Source organism: Pogoniulus pusillus, chromosome 31 (assembly GCF_015220805.1).
Source record: "Pogoniulus pusillus isolate bPogPus1 chromosome 31, bPogPus1.pri, whole genome shotgun sequence".
Taxonomy (NCBI): Eukaryota; Metazoa; Chordata; class Aves; order Piciformes; family Lybiidae; genus Pogoniulus; species Pogoniulus pusillus.
The window spans coordinates 6095827-6115704 of record NC_087294.1 but is presented as its reverse complement, the minus strand read 5'-3'; the positions used below and the strand labels follow the sequence as shown (position 1 = coordinate 6115704).

The following is a 19878-nucleotide window of genomic DNA, read 5'->3' as shown; positions in this document are numbered from 1 at the left end:
GTTCTGGGCCCCTCAATTCAAGAGAGATGTTGAGGTGCTGAAATATGTCCAGAGAAGGGCAACAAAGCTGGTGAGAGGCCTGGAACACAAAGCCTATGAGGAGAGGCTGAGGGAGCTGGGGGTGTTTAGCCTGGAGAAGAGGAGGCTCCAGGGTGACCTCATTGCTGTCTGCAACTACCTGAAGGGAGGCTGTAGCCAGGTGGGGTTGGTCTCTTCTCGCAGACAACCAGCAATAGAACAAGGGGACACAGTCTCAAGTTGTGCCAGGGGAAGTATAGGCTGGATGTTAGGAGGAAGTTGTTGGCAGAGAGAGTGATTGGCATTGGAATGGGCTGCCCAGGGAGGTGGTGGAGTCACCATCTCTGGGGATGTTCAAGCAAAGCCTGGATGAGGCACTTAGTGCCATGGTCTAGTTGACTGGCTAGGGCTGGGTGCTAGGTTGGACTGGATGATGTTGGCGGTCTCTTCCAACCTGGTTGATTCTATGATAATGATAATGGTTTCTATGATAAAATATTCCAGTTAGCCTCAAACCAGCCTCCTCTGTAGCAGAGAGATAGACCCTCTGTAAGGTGGCTTGTCATATCCTGACAAGTTGCATAAGGTGGGATGAATCAGCTCTTAAGTTCCAAAGCATCAGCAAACAGATTTTTACATATAGTTAGGGCCTATTTAGGACTCAAGACTCACAGATTTATGCTTTTGCCTTTGAAAATAATCCAAATCTTCTGCAAACATTTCTTAGGTCTTCTGATGAGATACTTTAGTGGTACTTAAATGATTCAATTTCCCAACCATACTTTGTTGCCTTGGCCCTGCATATACAGAAATAATACTGAGCACCATTGTTTTGATGACACTCTTCCATACTCAGAAAACCAGAATTTGTCAGATATTTTTATTTCCAAACATTTGGCCTCTGCTGTTCTGACTCAAACACTCGGATAATTTTCCTTGCAGCTTTGAGGTTTTGGCTCTTCTCGTTTATAATTCTACCAACAATATCAATTTAGAAGAGGAAGACATCCGACAGAAGCTCATAAATAACAATGCAACCATGGAAGGAGGATATCGGCTTCATACAGTCAATGTCAATCCAGTTGGTAAGGACTTTTCAGCTTTGTTACACAACAGATTTTATTTGCTTGTCCACAAATAAGCGTCTTCTGTGTCAGAATTACCACATATTTCCAAACAGTATGACTCTTTCAGATTTTAAATTGTCCCTTTAAGCCTCAGTGTTCCACTAATCTCAGAGAGCTATGCTCAAGAGAGCTCTTTTGACACAAACACGATTGTCCAGATTGCTTTAGTCAGTGTTTTGCTGAGTGGTTCAAAGAAGGCGTAACAGTTCCTGACAGGTACTCAGATAGTTTGAGGAGAAAGAGGTGTGATTTACAGCCAGAGCTCCAGAGAGACATTATGGACCTTCAAGGCCCCTGTGCCCTCTTCTCAAGCTGTTGTGCTCCTGCCAGCTGCTGCTCTTAGTCAATTTCATTTTAGCTCTCATCTTTTCCCATTCGCCTTCTTCCAGTCAGAGACTGCCCTTCCCTTGGAAGGCAGGAGATAGGAGACTGGGGAAGTGCAAGTTGATGCAGCATGCATGTGCAATCCTTTCCCTTGAGTGGCAGCAGCCATATATATTGTCCCCTGTTATCCACCATTCTACTGCAACTACTGTACAGATAACAACCGAGCGTTCATTTGCAGGCAGCTTTGTGTTGTTGACTGGTTGATGCATTCAAGATAAGAAATGGACAATGACTAGATGAAGAAACTGCCATTCACACTGATGCACTTTTGTTTTGACAGAAAAATGTTTAGCTGAGGAAAACCCTCCAAACTATTTCTGGCCAGATACCAGACCCACTGTGACCAATTTCACATTTTGCCATGGGAGCTCAGTTCAGACTGCATCCAGAACCTGGTAGGCATTCACATACCTGAGAAGATGAAGGCTTCAAATGCAACTTTCTGGGTATATAGTTAAACTGCCTCCTGCATAATGATTGCCATTGGCTGGTTATTTTATTTCAGGAAGAATGTTTCTATACTGTGAAAAATTATGTCTGTGCCATAAATGTACTTCATAGGTAACAAAAAAAAAGCTCTTCTGTAGGGCATACTGAGGTCACAATTAATATGTGTTCAAAGTCACTCTAAGCAGTGTGACTGTAAGAGTGAAACTGTTTTCTTCCAGTTATGATGTTGATTTAACCAAAACCAAAGTTTCACATTTGTGGCCACTCCACTACTACTATCTGGCTTGCATAAGAAATTCTCAACAAAATTCTATGAAGATGAGATGTGTGTTTGGGTTAATCCAGAACCTTTCATCTTGTTAAGGGCAAGTAGAAGAAATTCTCTGAAACAAGCATTTTGCCAGTAGTTAGTCATAGCTGAAGGTGGAAATAATCTCCAGCTTAGAGACTTGAATTTGTGTTTTTAAGGTTGAAGATATTTTTCCCCTAATGCAGGCTTTCCATGTGAATGTCTATAAAAGATTTAGATGCTGCATCTCTATTCCCTATTTGTATTCTTACTGTGCCCACATTGTATCTGGAACATGTTCTAAGAAGACCCAGTCTTGTACTTTTTGAAACAATATGGCAACATGGGTATGAATAATCTTAAAGCTTCTGTGCCAAACAGGAAAGCAACCAGCATTATATTTAACTAACTCACTTCCTCAGCCTCTTAATCCTGTAGAAGAGCTGCTGGGTTCTGATTGACCAAGTTTTGTTGTAGAGTGAGTAGTACAGAAGTCAATTTGTTTTTATGTCACAGCCTCAGAATCATTAAAAATTAAGGCTTATGGCCTTTGCTGACCCAGTATTGCTTATCTTTATGGCTCATTTGTGGTCTACACAATGCCATTGATTGTCAGTGCACAGCAGTTTTCATTAAAAATGACAATATTCTGCACTGTGCTATGCTTTTCTTGGCTCTGACACCATTAGCTTTTGCCAGTATGGAGCACAGGTGGGATGTGTTTTGAGAGAAGAGGAAACTTTGCTAATGGTCTCTTCTAGTCCTGTGCATCCCACAGCAGGTAACCTGCTTGCATCTTGTTGTAAGAAGTGTGATCACCTGAGGAATAACTTTATCATGTGCTAATTGAAAGGATTCATTTTTCATATTCTACATCCTGCCTGTGCCATGTTATGGTAATATGATTGTCTAAAAGAGAACTGAGAAAAAAGGATGTTTGATTTTGTAGCCATTATCTGAGTATTTTGCTATGCTAAGGCTTTTTTTTTTCAAGTGTTTTGAAAACACACATCTTTGTATCTGCCCTTTGCTTTGGACATGGATCTGATGGTGCCCTGCCTTAGTTTTCCTGGGTGGCATAACTTTATGTTGCCACATAGCTGCTATGCATGTTCTTCAGAGAGTTATTACAGATTGCTGTTGATTTGACCCAAGCCATTCATATCAAAGGAAAATTACAATCTGATGAAGTCACAATAGGGACAGAATCATTTGTGTCAACGTTTAGGTCTTTCCTGAAATGCAAGGCCAGAATTTCCACTGATAGAGTTTATCAAATCACTGTAGGAATCAGCTAGGAATTAATCCAAAAGAATTAGAGTTTCTGTCAGCACTGTCACTTCATTGATCACATATTTTCACTGTCAAGCATACATATTCCTTTTTCACCAGGAGCCTTTTCACCAGGAAAATAGTGAATGGAGAAGAGTGGACCAGTGTGATACCTACAAAATAACTAATGAAACATTTATGTGATTTTTGCTATTATATTTCATGTGAATTTTGTCATTTTCCTCTTTTAGCTATTTGGGTCTGCATAATTACACATCATATTGGGGGCAGCCTGATCTTAGAAATTGCACAGGTGAGTATATTGATGTTGATTTTTGTCTAAAGGAGTAATTCTGTAAACTTTGATTGCTGCTTACTATAAGGAATTTACATTAAGGAAGGTATCTTCTTCCTTTATGTTAAGTTGTTTAAAATCCTTCCCCCAAAAGATCCCATGAAAAAAAAAAAATCCAACCCCCAAAAATCCCACAGAATAAACATTTAAACTCTCGGGGAAGTGCACCAAGTTGAATTCAGCCCACTCATAGGGAGCTCTGAATACCAATTAAAGAAATAAATCATATTCTTTAGGTGATTTAGGCTAGAATAGAGGCAGGTAGTAGCTATCCTCAATCTAATATTCCGCTTTAGACAAATTGTTTAATGTTTCCAGTGCCTGTAAATGCCAGTGGAAAGACTCCCACTCTTTTCACTGGGCATATGATCAGACATTTTCAGATTTATCCTGGTTGTAAAATACCCCTTGATGTCATTCTGGCCTTAAAGGAGTAAGAACTTAAATAGACAACAATTTATGGCCCTTGTTTTAGAGCCAGAGTTAGTGAAGAGAAATATACTGCTACAAGCAATTCAGGGCACCTATACTAGGCTCCTGTTATGAATGGCTTTGTTGGAGAACCTTCTTTTTCTTTCTCCACTGATAGAAGTTGTCCAAGGGGTTTGGGTACCTAACTTAGTTGATTGAGTACTTGCAATCAGGCAGTATGATAACACCTTTTTATGTGAAGTGAACCTTCTGCAGTAAACAGTATCACAGTATCACTAAGGTTGGAAGAGACCTCATAGACCATCAAGTCTAACCCTTTACCACAGAGCTCAAGGCTACACCATGGCACCAAGTGCCACGTCCAACCTTGCCTTGAACAGCTCCAGGGACGGCAACTCCACCACCTCCCCGGGCAGCCCATTCCAGTGTCCAATGACTCTCTCAGTGAAGAACTTTCTCCTCACCTCCAGCCTAAATTTCCCCTGGTGTAGTTTGAGGCTGTGTCCTCTTGTTCTGGTAAACATAAAAGATTTATTATAAAACACAAGATTAAAAAATCCCACAACCAGTTGCAGACTAAAGAAGGCTGATCTTTCAAAGTCTTACTTACAAAGTACAGTCTATAATAGCAGAGTCCTGTGTCCAGTTCTGGGCTCCTCAATTCAAGAGAAATGTTGAGGTGCTGGAAGGTGTCCAGAGAAGGGCAACAAAGCTGGTGAGAGGCCTGGAACACAAACCCTCTGAGGAGAGGCTGAGGGAGCTGGGGGTGTTTAGCCTAGATAAGAGGAGGCTCAGGGGTGACCTCATTGCTGTCTACAACTACCTGAAGGGAAGTTGTAGCCAGGTGGGGGATGGCAGCTAGCAATAGAACAAGGGGGCACAGTCTCAAGTTGTGCCAGGGGAAGTATAGGCTGGATGTTAGGAGGAAGTTCTTCACAGAGGAAATGATTTGCATTGGAATGGGCTGCCCAGGGAGGTGGTGGAATCACATCCTTGGAGGTGTTCAGGAAAAGCCTGGATGAGGCATTTAATGCCATGGTCTAGTTGACTGGCTAGGGCTGGGTGCTAGGTTGGAGTGGATGATCTTGGAGGTCTCTTCCAACCTGGTTGATTCTATGATCCTATATATTTTTTTTTCATAAAATCATAATTTTGATCAAATTACAACATGCTATGTTCATTGCAAGGACCACAGAACATGCTCCTAAATTGGGTCAAATGACAACATATTATGTTCATTGCAAGGACCACAGACCATGCTCCTAAATTGGATCAAATGACAACATGTTATGTTCATCACAAGGACCACAGAACATGCTCTTAAATCTGATCAAATGACAACATGTTATGTTCATTGCAAGGACCACAGAACATGCTCCTAAATTGGATCAAATGACAACATGCTATGTTCATTGCAAGGACCACAGAACATGCTCCTAAATTGGATCAAATGACAACATGCTATGTTCATTGCAAGGACCACTGAACATGCTCTTAAATTGGATCAAATGACAACATGCTATGTTCACTGCAAGGACCACTGAACATGCTCTAGCTTCCACCAACAAGAACAAAAAAATGTATTTCTGAATTTAGGAGTGATCAGCATCATTTCCTCTTTTTTACTTCATTTTGCTTCTATGCTTACAGAAAATGCAGCTGACATTGCCAATCAGCTTCTGAATCTTACTGGTGAAGGGCAGCAGCTAACTTCAGACAAAGTAAATGATGTTGTGCAGAAGCTAAAAAAAATTGTGAATGATGAAGAAATCGATGAATCTCTGGGTTCTACCGTGGTGACAATTTTTTCCAATATTCTAAACAGTTCAGACAGTGTATTGGCAGCATCATCCTCAGAGTAAGTATTTCTGCATCTGAGACAAAGGATTTGAGAGTAACCTGCAAGGTTGGAAGCATTTGTCCTTCCATATGCAGACAAACAACTGCAGTACAAAACCCAAACCTTTCTGCTTTCCATCAAAAGGTTTTTTCCAACCTGGACACACAGATACTTCTCCTTGTACTAAAATGAATACACCTGACAAAGATAAAGTGCTTGGGTGGAACAGAAGTCTCCTGCTCTGTGGCACAGCAAAGATTTAAGTATTGTTACAAAATTATTGCAGGACCAGTGATATGTAGTCAGATAGTTTCTGTCCATCATAAGCTTTTGTTTACAACAGAGATGCATAAGTTTACAGCCTGATAATCCCCTTGTGAGCTCACAGAGGGAAGATAGAAGCATAGTCAATAATGAGAGTCATCTTACACGTGGAGAGCATACAGAGCATAGTATTTTCTTTTTTCTGTGCTCAGTTTTTAGAATAATTTTATTTCTGTTTTTAGAGCTCTAAAAACTATTGATGCCCTAGCTTTAAAGATCCAGTTCACTGGACCATCCATGAGTATTTCAACGCGAAATCTTGCCCTTGGAGTGTCTTCTATAAACTCAGCTTCGTTCAGAGGTGGTTCTTTCAGTGTCAGTCCACAAAATAATGCATCTGATTTCCAGGTATGGAGCCAGCAGTTGTATTTGAACATGAAATGTACCTGTTGTTCCAAGTGTGTTTACTGTGGTTCCTCTAAAACCACTTAAAACTCCCAATTCTCCCCCCCCCCCTCCACTTTCTATTTCCTTTTTCCTGCAATTATCCAGATTAATGTAGTATTTCCTTGAGTGACAGGAAACCCAGATAAACTTACTTGTTCTGTGTGGGTGAAAAGTAATTTGCTTACAAATACACAACAGACTCTATCCTTTGTAGGTTGTTTTTACTAATGAAAAGAGAAAATAATCACTAACAGCCTGCTGTGTTACCCATTGTTACCCATTCCATTGATGCATTTCAGCTTTAAGCACCTAAATCTAAGTAGGTAATTACATGTGGCTTTATGCAGATACACAACAGGTTTTCAACATTCTAGTATAGTTTAAACACCTACTGCTAGCAGAGACCTACAACTGGTCCAGGTATCCCACACACAGGTTGTTAGGCTTGTACCATTTGGGATTTACAGGGTGGTTCAAGACATTCATGTGGAGCTTGAAAAACAAAAGAAACAGAGGTCAGTCAAAATGCAGAGTGATGCTCAGTGCTACAATATGTAGACAGGCTGCTGTAGTTATTTGTTACTGCCTCAGAAATAATCTTTCTTCTTTTTTATTTGCAAATAAAAAAGCTCAGATATCTAAAACCTATGAAATAGCATTTGAGATGTATGTAAACACCTACTGGGATTCTCCAGAGGTGCCATTGAAATCAGTAGTGATGAGGTGCTGAGATTCTTTTAATTTCACTGTAAGCCTATTTGCATCTTTTGACACATGAATGCTTTTAAATATGTCAGTGCAATGCATTTGTTTTTCCTCAGTTGTGTGAGAAGTCTATGACAGAGATAATCTAAGTTTCTTGGTAACCTAACTGATCAAATACAGAGAGCCTTACTTGAAAAAACACATGCAAAAGCTTAAGCAAGAAAATAAAAGCAGCTACAATGTTTGGGCCAGAGGAACTAAGACTGAGCTCAGACAAAACAACACATTATAGAAATGGTTAAAGGCTTATCACTAGAATGTAAGCATCTTACAGAACCAAATTAATTCCCACTGCAAATTGACAAGGCAACAATCCTAATAAAGTGCTATGTAATGTTAAAATACAAACAAGTAATGAGAACAACCCTGGGAAAAGTAGTAACAGTAAAACATGATGCAGGTCTTCTACATGCTGCATATATACACTTTGGATCCAGACTCAAATGCAGGTTTAGATAGATACATGGATTTGGTGTAATTGAGTGTTCACATTTATACTCGTGGACATTTTGGCTAAAATGCTTTTGAATCAGTTTTATTTGATTTGAAATTTTTGATGACCATAAATCTCTTTCATTCAGCTCTCTTATTAACAGTGCTCAGTAGCTGAGTGTTCTTTGATTGTTATCAAAGGAAAGCTTCTTCTCCAGATTTCATCCTGTACTTACAGAAAGAGGAAAGGAAAAATTCTGCAGCCAGGTTTGGGATGTTCGCATGTATAAGAATTACCATCTGTGGCATGAGGACATCCAGGAATTTTCTTGCCCTGGAATCATTTATTACAGCACTGTCTAAATAATCATAAAACCCAAACTCCATCAAATTATTTATAATGTTCCTATTGGAACATGAGTTTGGGTTTAGGATTTCACATTTCCAACAGCTGACAAAATTCATAGCATCCTTCCTACCAGAAAAGTCTGGAGCAGCCATGGTCACCTTTTGTATTTTCCATGCTATCCCTGCTGGAGGGAGATTCCTTTGTGAAAGCCCAGGTTTTTCACCAGTGATGTGATGATCTATCCCAGGATCATCAAGGAGCATTGAAGTCTTCAAACTGTATGTCAGAATGTTTCCAGATTTTATTTCATTACTTTTTTCTTAGGTCAGATACCAAGCAAATGAATCTGTGGCTATTTGGAAAGATTCTATTTCGGTCCCCTGTGTCTTTACGTTTCTTGCCAAACCTTTGACTAAGTTAGCATTTGGTGATTCATATTATTAAATTGTTCCTGTAACATTATATCCATATATCCTTGTAGAAGCCTCTACCACTCTGTTTACAGAGAATACCTAATGGACATCTTTATCATACACGCACACACACTATGTATTGTGGTAGAATTATCCTTTGAAAACATGTTTATCATTCTGGAATAGTGGAAAAACATCCTAAGCCTTTTAAAAAAAATATTCCACTCCTGCACAAGTACAGGTCATATTAGTGTTTGTTGCTTTGAGTCCCTTGTTTAGATGTCTTTGTGTGAGGATGTGAACCCACCTGCAGACAGTGGCTTTGTTTGAATATGTTCTTCTGTTGTTATTATTTAACAGATAGATTTTGACAAGGACCATACAAATGCCTTGGCTTCTGTTGTTCTGCCACCAAGCTTACTGAAGAATTTAAGTCAAGATGAGTTTGAAATTATATCCAGGGCTCAATTTACTTTCTTCAATAAGAATGGTCTTTTTCAGGTAAACTTTAATATATTTGAAGTAATTTCAGTTAAAGTGAGTCAAAGCCAGCTGCTAGGAGTCTTTTGTGGTGTAATCATTTCACAGCATCTCATGAGTTACAGGAATGAGAAGGTGATAGCAGATGTAAGCACTAGAAAAAATGTCATGGTGAGAGTGACAAAAGAGTGGAAATGCCAAAGTTGAATTAAAGGCAGTGATATCACTGCAAATTCCTGTTGCATGTGAGATCAATTTTTTCTTAGGGTAGTCTATGGCAAACTGTATCCCAGGTGCATATAATCAAAGTAAAGTAGACAGAACTATTGAAAGGGCATAACTGTTTTTTGAATGTGTTAATATAAGTCTTTGATGTTCAGTGGAGCCAAGTTCTTCTCCATCAGAAGGGCTTTTGGCTTTAACATTTCCAAGTACATTCTCTTCCCTTAAAAGAGTAGATTGGTGCTCATACCCAGGTGACTACTTAGTGGGAAACTCTGAGCTGACAGACATCAACCAAAGAACATTTGATTACATATATACTATTCATCTTCTCATGCATGTGTTCTTAGAAACACACTGCATTTTAATACGAAATAAAGATAACAATACCTGTACCTGAAATCTAAATAGGCTCAGGTGGATTTAGTTTTGTTCTGCTTCGAGTCCTGTCACATGGTAATTATAAATAGTTCTGAATGATACATGCCCAAAAAATGAGGAAATGTTCAAACCCACAACCCAAAACACACTTGCTTTGACAAAAAAAAAAGGAGTTAATTAAAAAGGAAACATTGTTTCATAGTGAACTGTAGGCTGAGCCTCAGAAGACTTGAGTTTGTTTTGCCATTAGTGACCTTTGGCTCTTGTGCATCCGCAGAACTCTGTAGTATTGTATTGTCCCTATATTATCGTTTTCATTGGCAGCGTATCCAGATTCTTCAGATAATCTAGGCAAGAAAATACCCATGACCCTCAGTTGCCTTCTGAAATACATCCCAAAGTATCTTCATTGCAAATAGTATTCCTTTTAAACCTGCTTTTGAGAAAAACAGGATGGATATATTTCATGAAGAAACCAGAAGAATACAGATGTTACTTACCGTAACGATATAAAATCACATGAAGTCAGAATGTGTCCTTTAATGTTACTAAAATGTATCTCTAAGGAATACTGTCTAAGTAATTAAAAAGCAAAACCCAGGAAAATCTGCAACTGAAGTTCTTTCTGTGTTTTGCATTTTTCACACCATTTGCAGGCAATATGTTCAACAGGATTAAATCAAAATATGCAAAACTCAGTAAGTCTGAAAAACACAAATAAGTTGATAGGGATGCCACCTCAAACCAAAATAACTTTATCCATTAGCTTCAGTGTAGTTTGTAAATATATTTATTTCAATTACAATTGAAAAAAATAAATCCCAATGCTATTAGCTTCATTTATAAGCATCTAACATGACAGTGGAACATCCTATTTTACAGTACTGGAGGGTTTTTTTCATTGCAGCTGGAAGAATACTAGTGAATTTTATCTTGTCAGTCATTAAAATCTGGTCCTTATATTACATAGAAGAAGATATGAGAAATTGATGTAAGCTATTCAAGATGAGATTCATTTCACCAAAGGCAGGTATGTTCAGTGTGCATACCTATGCCTGAGCTGTTGTCCATAAGTTGCTTTCGAAGCTAGTTAGTGGCAAAGGGGGATGCTGTTGAGCCCTACGAGATCAGGCTGAAGTAGCTGCGGTTGTTCAGCCTGGAGAATAGGCTCAGGGGAGACCTTATTGTTCTCTACAACTACCTGAAGGGAGGCTGTAGTCAGGTGGGGGTTGTTCTCTTCTCCCAGGCAACCAGTGACAAAACAAGAGGACGCAGCCTCAAGCTGTGACAGGGCAGGCTTAGGAAGAAGTTCTGCTGTGACAGAGCAGGCATAGGAAGAAGTTCTTCACAGAAAGATTGGCCATTGCAATGGGCTGCCCATGGAGGTGGTGGAGTCCACTGTGCCTGAAGATGTTTAAAAGGAGACTGGATGAGGCACATAGTGCCATGGTTTAGTTAATCAGAAAGTGTTAGATGATAGGTTGGACTTGATGATCTCAAAGTTCTTTGCCAACCTGGTTAATTCTGTGGTTCTGTTGAGATGTGACACCTCACCCCAGTGCATTCTCCAAAGAAGACACCCCAAGATACAAAGGTATTTCTGGCAGACGTGTAACAATGAACCTGTAAGAGATGTGAGATCTTCTGCAGTAGCAGCTGGAAACGGGGCAGGAGATGTAGGCAACCCATATTCAACCTAGTCAGGGTTGTTCAGTTTGGAGAAGAGAAGGCGCCAGGGAGACCTTGTTGTGGCCTTCCAATATGTGAAAGGGACCTACAAGAAAGCTGGTGAGGGACCTTTTAGGGTGTCAAGTAGTAATAGGACTAGGGGGAATAGATCCAATCTAGAGGAGGGTAGGTTTTGATTAGATATTAGGAAGTTCTTCACCATGAGGGTGGTGACACACTGGGACAGGTTGCCCAGAGAGGTAGGGGAGGCCCCATGCCTGGAAGATTTTTAAGGCCAGGATGAATGTGGCTCTGGGCAACCTGATGTCGTGGCAGTCAGGTTGGAGCTGGATGATCCTTGAGATGCCTTCCAACCCTGACAATTCTGTGATTCTATGAAATAGGTAAAATAGATTAAGCCCTGGATGTACTGCTGTCCTGTCACCAACTGTGTTAGGAAATGCTGGAATGGCCTCTTCAGATCTAGACATCTTTCTATCGGTCTGAAGTTAGGTTGGGATTATCCTCATGAGTTGGGAGACAATTGTAATAATGTGCAAATATGTAAATGTAATGCAGACTTGACCAGATTTATTTCACTGGCAGTAGCCTCAGCATAGCTTTACCTTGTAGCTCTGTACATTTTATTGGCTAAAAGCTTACTGCTAACTGTAGCTGAGCACAGCCTTGTAGCTAACTAAGCAGTTATCTTCATTTTACTTCAATACACACATTATTTCTATTTCTTTCTACGGACAGGTGAGAACATATTAAGTTGCCTTCCCTAAAGAGACCATCTGATACTTATTTCTAGTTTTTGTGATCTGCTAGAAGTAGAATCCACTGAAACCCATAGAAGCCTGTCTGAGGGCTTCATAGGCTTGTCAGATATTGAAATTTAAGTCATATCCAAGAGGTTTCCTTTTATTTGGCTGTTCAAGGTCTGTGTAGAAAACTGCATTTGCATTCTTTTGCAGTTTTTATGTCTTCCAGAAATTAAGTCACAAGGCTGCAGTATAATCTGAAATGGTTCTTAAGAAATGAAATATTCTTCTTAGAATAATGTGTATTAAATAACTAAAGCTATTCTGTCTCTCAAGAGCAGTGGGATCTTGTGAGCCCAGTGCTGAGCTGATACCTGGCATCTTATCAGGCTAAGAAAACCCCCTAGGCTGAAGAAAATCAGGGGTGTTCAGGAGTTTTGCAGCCCAGATTTTTGGAGGGGCAGTAGACTTCATTTGACCCAAGATCTGCCACAGGCAGTGACCAAGTTTTCCTTCTTCCCCTAAGGCCACCTGGACAAGTAGCTATGCTGGCTTTAAATGGAAGCTCATCTAAAGGAAACAGTATTTCCAGAGCACTTCCATTTTAACAAAACTGCTAATCCAAGGAAAACTCTTCCAGAAATTTCTTGACCTGGTACTTTTTCACTGGAGGAGCTTAGCAATGGTATTGCTCAGTGTTAGTGTCAGTCTTCTATTTAAATTCCCATCAAATAAGACCTCACAGAAAATACAATCTCCTGCAATAAGTACCATGGCTTTGAATTTATCTGCAGCTGCTTAGTCATTCATTGTAAGACACAGAGTGATTTAGCAACTATACACAGAGAACAAATTATTTTTCAGACACTTTGCATCTACTTAAATGGATAGCATCAACAATAAGCTAAGAAAGACATTCTTGTGTATGGAAATGAGCTCATAATGCCACGGGTTGTTGTCTGCTACGTTACTTGGGTTATAATTTTGTCAGCATCAGACATAATGATTAAAAAGGAAACTTCTGCTGTCTAATGTCTGTATAAATGTGCCTGTGTATGTTTATGACTATGAGGAAAATACAGAAACTTCCATGAGAGAAACCCATAATTGGGTTTTATAAACATAGTGTTCCTATATTGCATGATCAAAAGTGTAGAAATGCTGACACCTTGTTTATTCTGGCACGCTGCAGAAATGGAACTGCGTACACTGCCTTTTATGTTATGTGCTGTCTAAGCAGTTATTACAGATTTTTTTCTCTGAATCTTTCAAAGGATGCAGAAAATCCTGCCAATCTGACCAGTTTTGTGGTGGCATGCAGTATTGGAAACGTAACCATTCAGGATCTTCAGGATTATGTGAAGGTCACGATTAAGCACACCAAAATTCAGGTAAAATAAGATTTGTTGTTCAGAGGAATGTAGGTTAGGTATAGTAAAAGTTAAGCATGTAGCCTGATTGATTTGAATGACCTTTGAATAAGAGGTGAAACTCAAATGGAAATAAAAACTCTAGAGCAAAACCAAGTAAGCAAAAATTAAAACCAAATAACCTCTGCCATCCTCATGCACATTCCGACTCCATTCCTGATCTAACATTTATCTGAAGGACTATTGATTCTGCAATTCTTGTGGCAATAACTGGAGCCAAAACCTCTGTTCATGACCATATTCATCACCAGCAACTATGGGCACAATTTATTACACTGGAACTTTAAAATGACTTAGATTCTTTGATCAAACACGCATTGGTTTGTTAATAGTTTCCCAACTTATTTTGTCATTATGTGGTTTTCAACAAAGGAGGAATGGACAGGACCACATGGTTCAAAAATGACTGTGATAAACACAGGGAAATACAGACCAAATGCAGCCTTTTGGCACACAGTGTTTCAGTTAAAAACCATGTGAAATTCACTCAGTTCTCAGACATGTTGTCAATAGGTGCTTGTGATGGTTTGGGTGTTCCCCTCCCCCCACACTTTAGAAGTTACCCAGACTAGACTCAGATGGCTCTGGGAATATAAATGAAGCTATTTATTTGCAGCTAGCACAATATACAAGCAGATATTTACAGTATATACAGTTATAGACAGAAATAGACAAGGGAAAAGATAATACAGAAGACACAACTCCCCTCCCAGAAACCTGAGTCCCCAGGAGGGGCTCTCAACCACCCCTCACCTTCCCCCTGCCCCTCTCAACCTTACCCCAGTCCTAAGGAAGAATAGAGGTTCGGCCAGGGGGTTAAGAAGCAAAGGTGAGTGGAGGGTGTGTTAGAGAGATGTAACTCAGTCAGAAGCCCAAGGCAGAGTGAGACAAAATGGTGAGAGTGTTATCTAATGTTTTCCTTTCTTCTTCAGCAAGACTCTGAGGGGAGTAGACATCACCACTGTTTTCCTTTCACAGCCTATGATCTAGGTCTTCTCACCAAAATATTCTACCCTGCTTCAAACTAGCACAGTGCTCCAACAGAGATATTAGCACTAAAGAAATTAACCAAATAGATGTCAAAACACAATACTTAAAGGAATGGGGTTTGTAACTGTTTTATGAGAACCTGGTTTGTACATTAATTTTATCTTGCATTTCATTATAATGATTATTCTAAGGCCATGCAAAACATCCATCACTTAGGTTTAGCAGGTTTTTCACATTTTCAAGTCCAGTTACATAGAGAAGTCACTGAAAAGTCTTAGGGAAGAAAATGTTTTAAAATATTTAGACCCTGTAAATGCTTCATAATCATAGGTGGCTTTAGTAAGACAAGAACACATTCTGAGGCTGTGGAAAGAGAACAGCATAGAGAAACAGTGGTCTAGATTTTGTAGCTTGGGCAGATCTGCCCTTTTAGCAGAATAAATTCAAGTTTCACACAAGATGAAGTGTCACCAATCCAAATTATATTTATTCTGCTCATTAGATGAAAATATATATAGTAAAACATCTGTTGCAAATGTATATGTTGATGAGGTTTATGTTTGAAAAGGTACCCAAAGTCTACTTTTGCATGTGTTCTTAGGAAGAGCCTAAGCCTACCTGTGTCTTCTGGGATATGAATAAAAATGGTAAGTTAAAAAGTCATTTCTTTTATGTGGGGAATAAAGATGTCTTCAGTTAAATCAGTCACAGTTTTGGCCATTTTACTTCTTAGTCCTTGCAGAACGAGATTAAGTATAATTTATTCTGGTTAGTATGGTTGCTTGTAACAGCAGATGTTAAATAATTTTGAAATCTTTAAAATGTTTTTAATTTGTATAATAAACTTAACCTCTGCATCTGATCTGTTTGTGCATACAAATTAAGTAGTAAAGTCACTCAGACAGATGAGTGACTTTGAACTCACAAGTTTGAAAATGCTGGGTTATTTAATTACAACATTGTGTCCATTACACATCTTAAGCTGGTTTGGGCATACAAATTAAGTAGTAAAGTCACTCAGACACATGGGTGACTTTTAACTCACAAGTTTGAAAATGCTGGGTTAATTACAACATTGTGTCCATTACACATCTTAAGCTTGTTTGTGGTTCGAGGAAGAGTTAGGAGCTACCACTACACACACTTCATTACACACTTGACTTCTGTCTCTTCTCACAGGTAAATCGTGATAGAACATGAGGGAATGGCCTCAAGCTGCAACTGAATAGGTTTAGTCAGGGTATTAGGAAAACATTTTTCACAGCAAGAGTGGTCAGCCATTGGAATGGGCTGCCCAGGGAGGTGGTTGAGTCACCAGCCCTGGATGTATTTAAAAGTCATTTGAATGTGGTGCTTGGGGCTGTGATTTACAGTGAACCTTGTAGAACTGGGTTATTGGTTGGACTTGGTGATCCTGAGGGTCTTTTCCAACCTGAATGCTTCTGTGATTCTGTGATTCATCCACCCAGTGGATGATAGTCACAATTATGAGGTGCCATGTGAAGACACACATTAATGAGGCAGCATTTTAGCTTGTTCTTCATCACTGCTGCCTAAGTTGTAAGTGATTTTATACTCAGGCTCTTCATCCTTTGCACATAACTTTCCAGATCTTTCTATTTTAAAGATCACTGCTGAGATGCTACTCTTCCCTGTGTTGAAGCAGATAGTGGAGAAGCAACTGTCCTTAGCAGTAGGATTTTGGATGGAGGGGTTTAGTCTTGCAAGGAATAAAATTTACCACCCAAAGTTGTAATTGAAAGCAGAAAATTCAGACAAAATAATTGAGGAGAATGCAGAAGCATGAAAATGAGGGGGAAAAAAGACTGAAAGAAACACTTTAATGAGAAACACAAAGAGTGGAAACTATTCTCAGTGGCTGCTTGAGTTGGGAGTTTTAAGTAGTTTTGGAACATCTTTAGAGTCGTTTGAGAGGTCCTGTCTTGAATTTGAGGTAGCGTTACAGGGCCAGTCAGATAATGTGAGGAATGTTGTCTGGAGTTGTGCACGGATTTAAGAGTTCAGAGCATGTGAACTATTTCACAAAGTGAGTTTCTATTTTAGCAGGGCAAAATGAAAAGTAATCAGAAATAGCAATTTTGCTTTTTAACATCTGATTTTTAAAAAATGAAATATTTCCAGTTATTTTTCAGAATGGCCTTTTTTAGGTGGGATGAGTAGGGGATAGTTTACTTTATGGTTTTTGTTAAGGCTGCAGTGAATCTTTCTGCACTGCATACTGCAGAGGAAGGGCAGGACCACTCCTGGGCCACAAATGCTTTTATGTGCCTGGATATATGAGTAGGAGGGTGGCAGGTGCAGATATCCCATCAGTGTGGTAAAAGGGAGTTCTAAAACTATCTTATTGTTGGGTAAAACTAAGGTGTGTCTTAATGCATGACCCAGAAAGTAGTTCTTACTTATCTCTCATTGACCAGAAAACCCCCTGCTATCTATAGATCTCCATCTATTGCTTCTGCTCAGTAGTCCATTACTGGGGCACTCACGTGGGTGTGATTCCTTGCAGAAACTGGGAAATGAAACACTTGCTTCTCTCATGATTGTCTGTAGTGTTTACTCATTCAGCTTGAGAAAGCACTTCAGCATTTGCACAAGATAAAGTAAAGAATCTATTAAAAGAGAGGGTGACATGAGTTTGTTGGAAAGAACAGTTTCTCCTCTTTCATTTCCACAGGTGGCAATGGTGGCTGGAACCCTGAGGGCTGCCAAGTAGGCACTGAGTCTAATGAAAATGAGACAGTTTGCTTATGCAACCACCTCACTCACTTCGGGGTCCTAATGGTAGGCAAAATCCCTGTTCACTAAGTTATCTTTGCAAGAAGCTGCAGTGCAATTTTTGTCTTGGGTGAAGACAACTCTCATTTTCATTACTTGGGTTATTCCTTTTGCACGTAAGTTTTAATAATAATGCATCATTTTCCCCCTTATTGTCACCAAGTTGTATTTCCACAACACAACAGCTAGTGACAAGTATTCCAGAAGGATGTAGTGAATAAAGTTAATAATGAAAGTGTGTTACTATTACTATGGTTTTTACAAGTGGCTAGATATTGTAAAATAAAACCTAAAATCTGCTCATATGAGTATTCCAGACTTTGAAAATACTGTATCCCTTGTGACCTGGAATTGAGACTTCTGAATGATACCAAAATACCAAAAGCATATTGTAACATCCAACTTCAAGGAAGTTGCATCAAAAGAAGTGTGGCCAGAATATTGAGAGAAGGGATTCTCCACCTCTGCTCTCATGAGACCCCACCTGGAGTGCTGTGTTCAGTTCTGAGGCCTCCAGTTTAAGGAAGACTTGGACCTGCTTGAGTGGATCCAGAGGAGGGACATAAAGATGATCAGGGAGCTGGAGCACCTCCCATATGAAGACAGGATGAGTTGAGGTTGTTTGACTTGGATAAGGAAGTCTCCAGAGAGACCTCATAGTGGCTTTCCAGTATTACAGGAAGGCTACAGGAAAGACTGGGAGAGACTCTACCAGAAGATTGGACAAGGGATGGGGGTTTTAAACTGAACAAGGGTAGATTTAGATTGGATGTAACGAAGAAGTTCATTATTGTGAGGATGGTGAGACACCAAAACAGGCTGCCCAAAGGAGTTGTGGTTACCCCCTTTACTCTGCCCTGGTGAGATCACACCTGGAATACAGTATCCAGTTTTGGGTTTCTCAGTTCAAGAAAGTGCTGGAAAGAGGCCAAAGGAGAGATACAAGCATGACTGGATGACTTGCACATCTCCCCTGTGAAGAAAGATTGAGAGAAGTGGGGCTGTTTCGAGAAGGCTGAGAAAGGATCTTACCAGCATCCATAGATATCTGAGGGGTGGATGTCAAGATGAAGGTGCCAGTCTCTTTTTCGTGATGCCCAGTGATAGGACCTAAACATGAAGAGAACTGTCTTTGTTGTGAGGGTGTAGAGCACTGAAACAGGCTGCCCAGAGAGGTTGCAGAGTCTCCCCTCTGGATGCATTCCTGTACAGCCTGTTCAAGATGATCCTGCTTTGACACAGGGGTTGGACTAGATGATTTCTGGTGGTCACTTCCAACCCCTAACATTCTATGATTGTGTGCTCAAGGGCAGGATGTATGAGACTTTGAGCAACCTGGTCTAGTGAAAGGTATTGCTGTCCATGGCTGGTGGTTTGGAAATAGATGATCTTTAAGGTCTCTTCTAACCCAAACCATTGATTCTGTGAAAGCTAGGATATGGCTGGGTGAAGAAGAAAGTCAGGGGCTGCAAAACCAAGGCCTAATTCCAATATTTCCACTAGAAAAACATAAAGACATGATTTTAATGAGCCTAAGGTGCAGGGCATCCCTGTCATTTCCCTTAACAATGTAGTCTGGTAAAAATGACCTGCAGCTGAGATGAGAAGGTGTAACATAAAAGGGACAAAGAGGAAACAAGTCCACAGAGTTTTGAAATTTCAAGATCTGGAAAGTGGCAAGTTGTTTTCAGAATAAAAGACAGAAGCAAAAGTTGAGATGCTGGTTTCAAAACAAACAAAAAAAAGAAAAACTTGTATTGCTAGGGAAAACAGTCACAGAAAGAAAAATATCCTACAGTAAATAGAACTGCTGATGGAAATGAAAAGTCAGGGGAGCACAATAAATCCCTTTCATCCTGAGATTTAAGAAGCTGAATGGTCCCTTGCAAATTTAGGTTTCCAAATCTGACAAGATTTTATATTGATCTAATGATAAAAAAGCATAAAGCAATAACTTGTTTGGTGAAATGTGTAAGCCTGTATTTGCTGTTCTTTCATAAATTACTTTAATCAGGATTGGGGGTGCCACATAGTACAGACTGCCCCGTGGAGAAAGTCTCCCCATTAAGGGCTGGTATGAAATGTGCAACTCTGCTCTTTCAGAGCCTTAGGTAAAGTCTCCCTACTGAGCATCTGAGATAAGCAGAGAGCAGCCTGTTAGGGAGATGCATCCAGGTGCCTCCAGTAACTTGCATGTGAAGTGTTTTTGAGGGAAAAACAATCCCAACATGAAAAAGAGGGAATACTGCTGTCTTTCCTTTACACTTAGTGACTTTTTAGCAGAAGTGGGATCAAGTATTTCTTCCC

The 19878-nt window shown here is 39.8% G+C and overlaps 1 protein-coding gene across 5 annotated transcripts in view; it reads left to right on the top strand.

Moving 5' to 3' along the window:
* Positions 1-19878, top strand: part of ADGRG6 (adhesion G protein-coupled receptor G6) — a 132423-nt gene that overhangs the window by 88691 nt on the left and 23854 nt on the right. For all 5 annotated transcript variants that reach the window (XM_064169105.1, XM_064169103.1, XM_064169104.1 and 2 more), the window contains 9 exons: positions 961-1103; positions 1813-1927; positions 3795-3856; positions 5981-6188; positions 6677-6842; positions 9201-9341; positions 13630-13746; positions 15377-15422; positions 17471-17577. In XM_064169105.1, the coding sequence (XP_064025175.1) occupies positions 961-1103; positions 1813-1927; positions 3795-3856; positions 5981-6188; positions 6677-6842; positions 9201-9341; positions 13630-13746; positions 15377-15422; positions 17471-17577 (1105 nt within the window). The remainder of the gene's footprint in view (positions 1-960; positions 1104-1812; positions 1928-3794; positions 3857-5980; positions 6189-6676; positions 6843-9200; positions 9342-13629; positions 13747-15376; positions 15423-17470; positions 17578-19878) is intronic.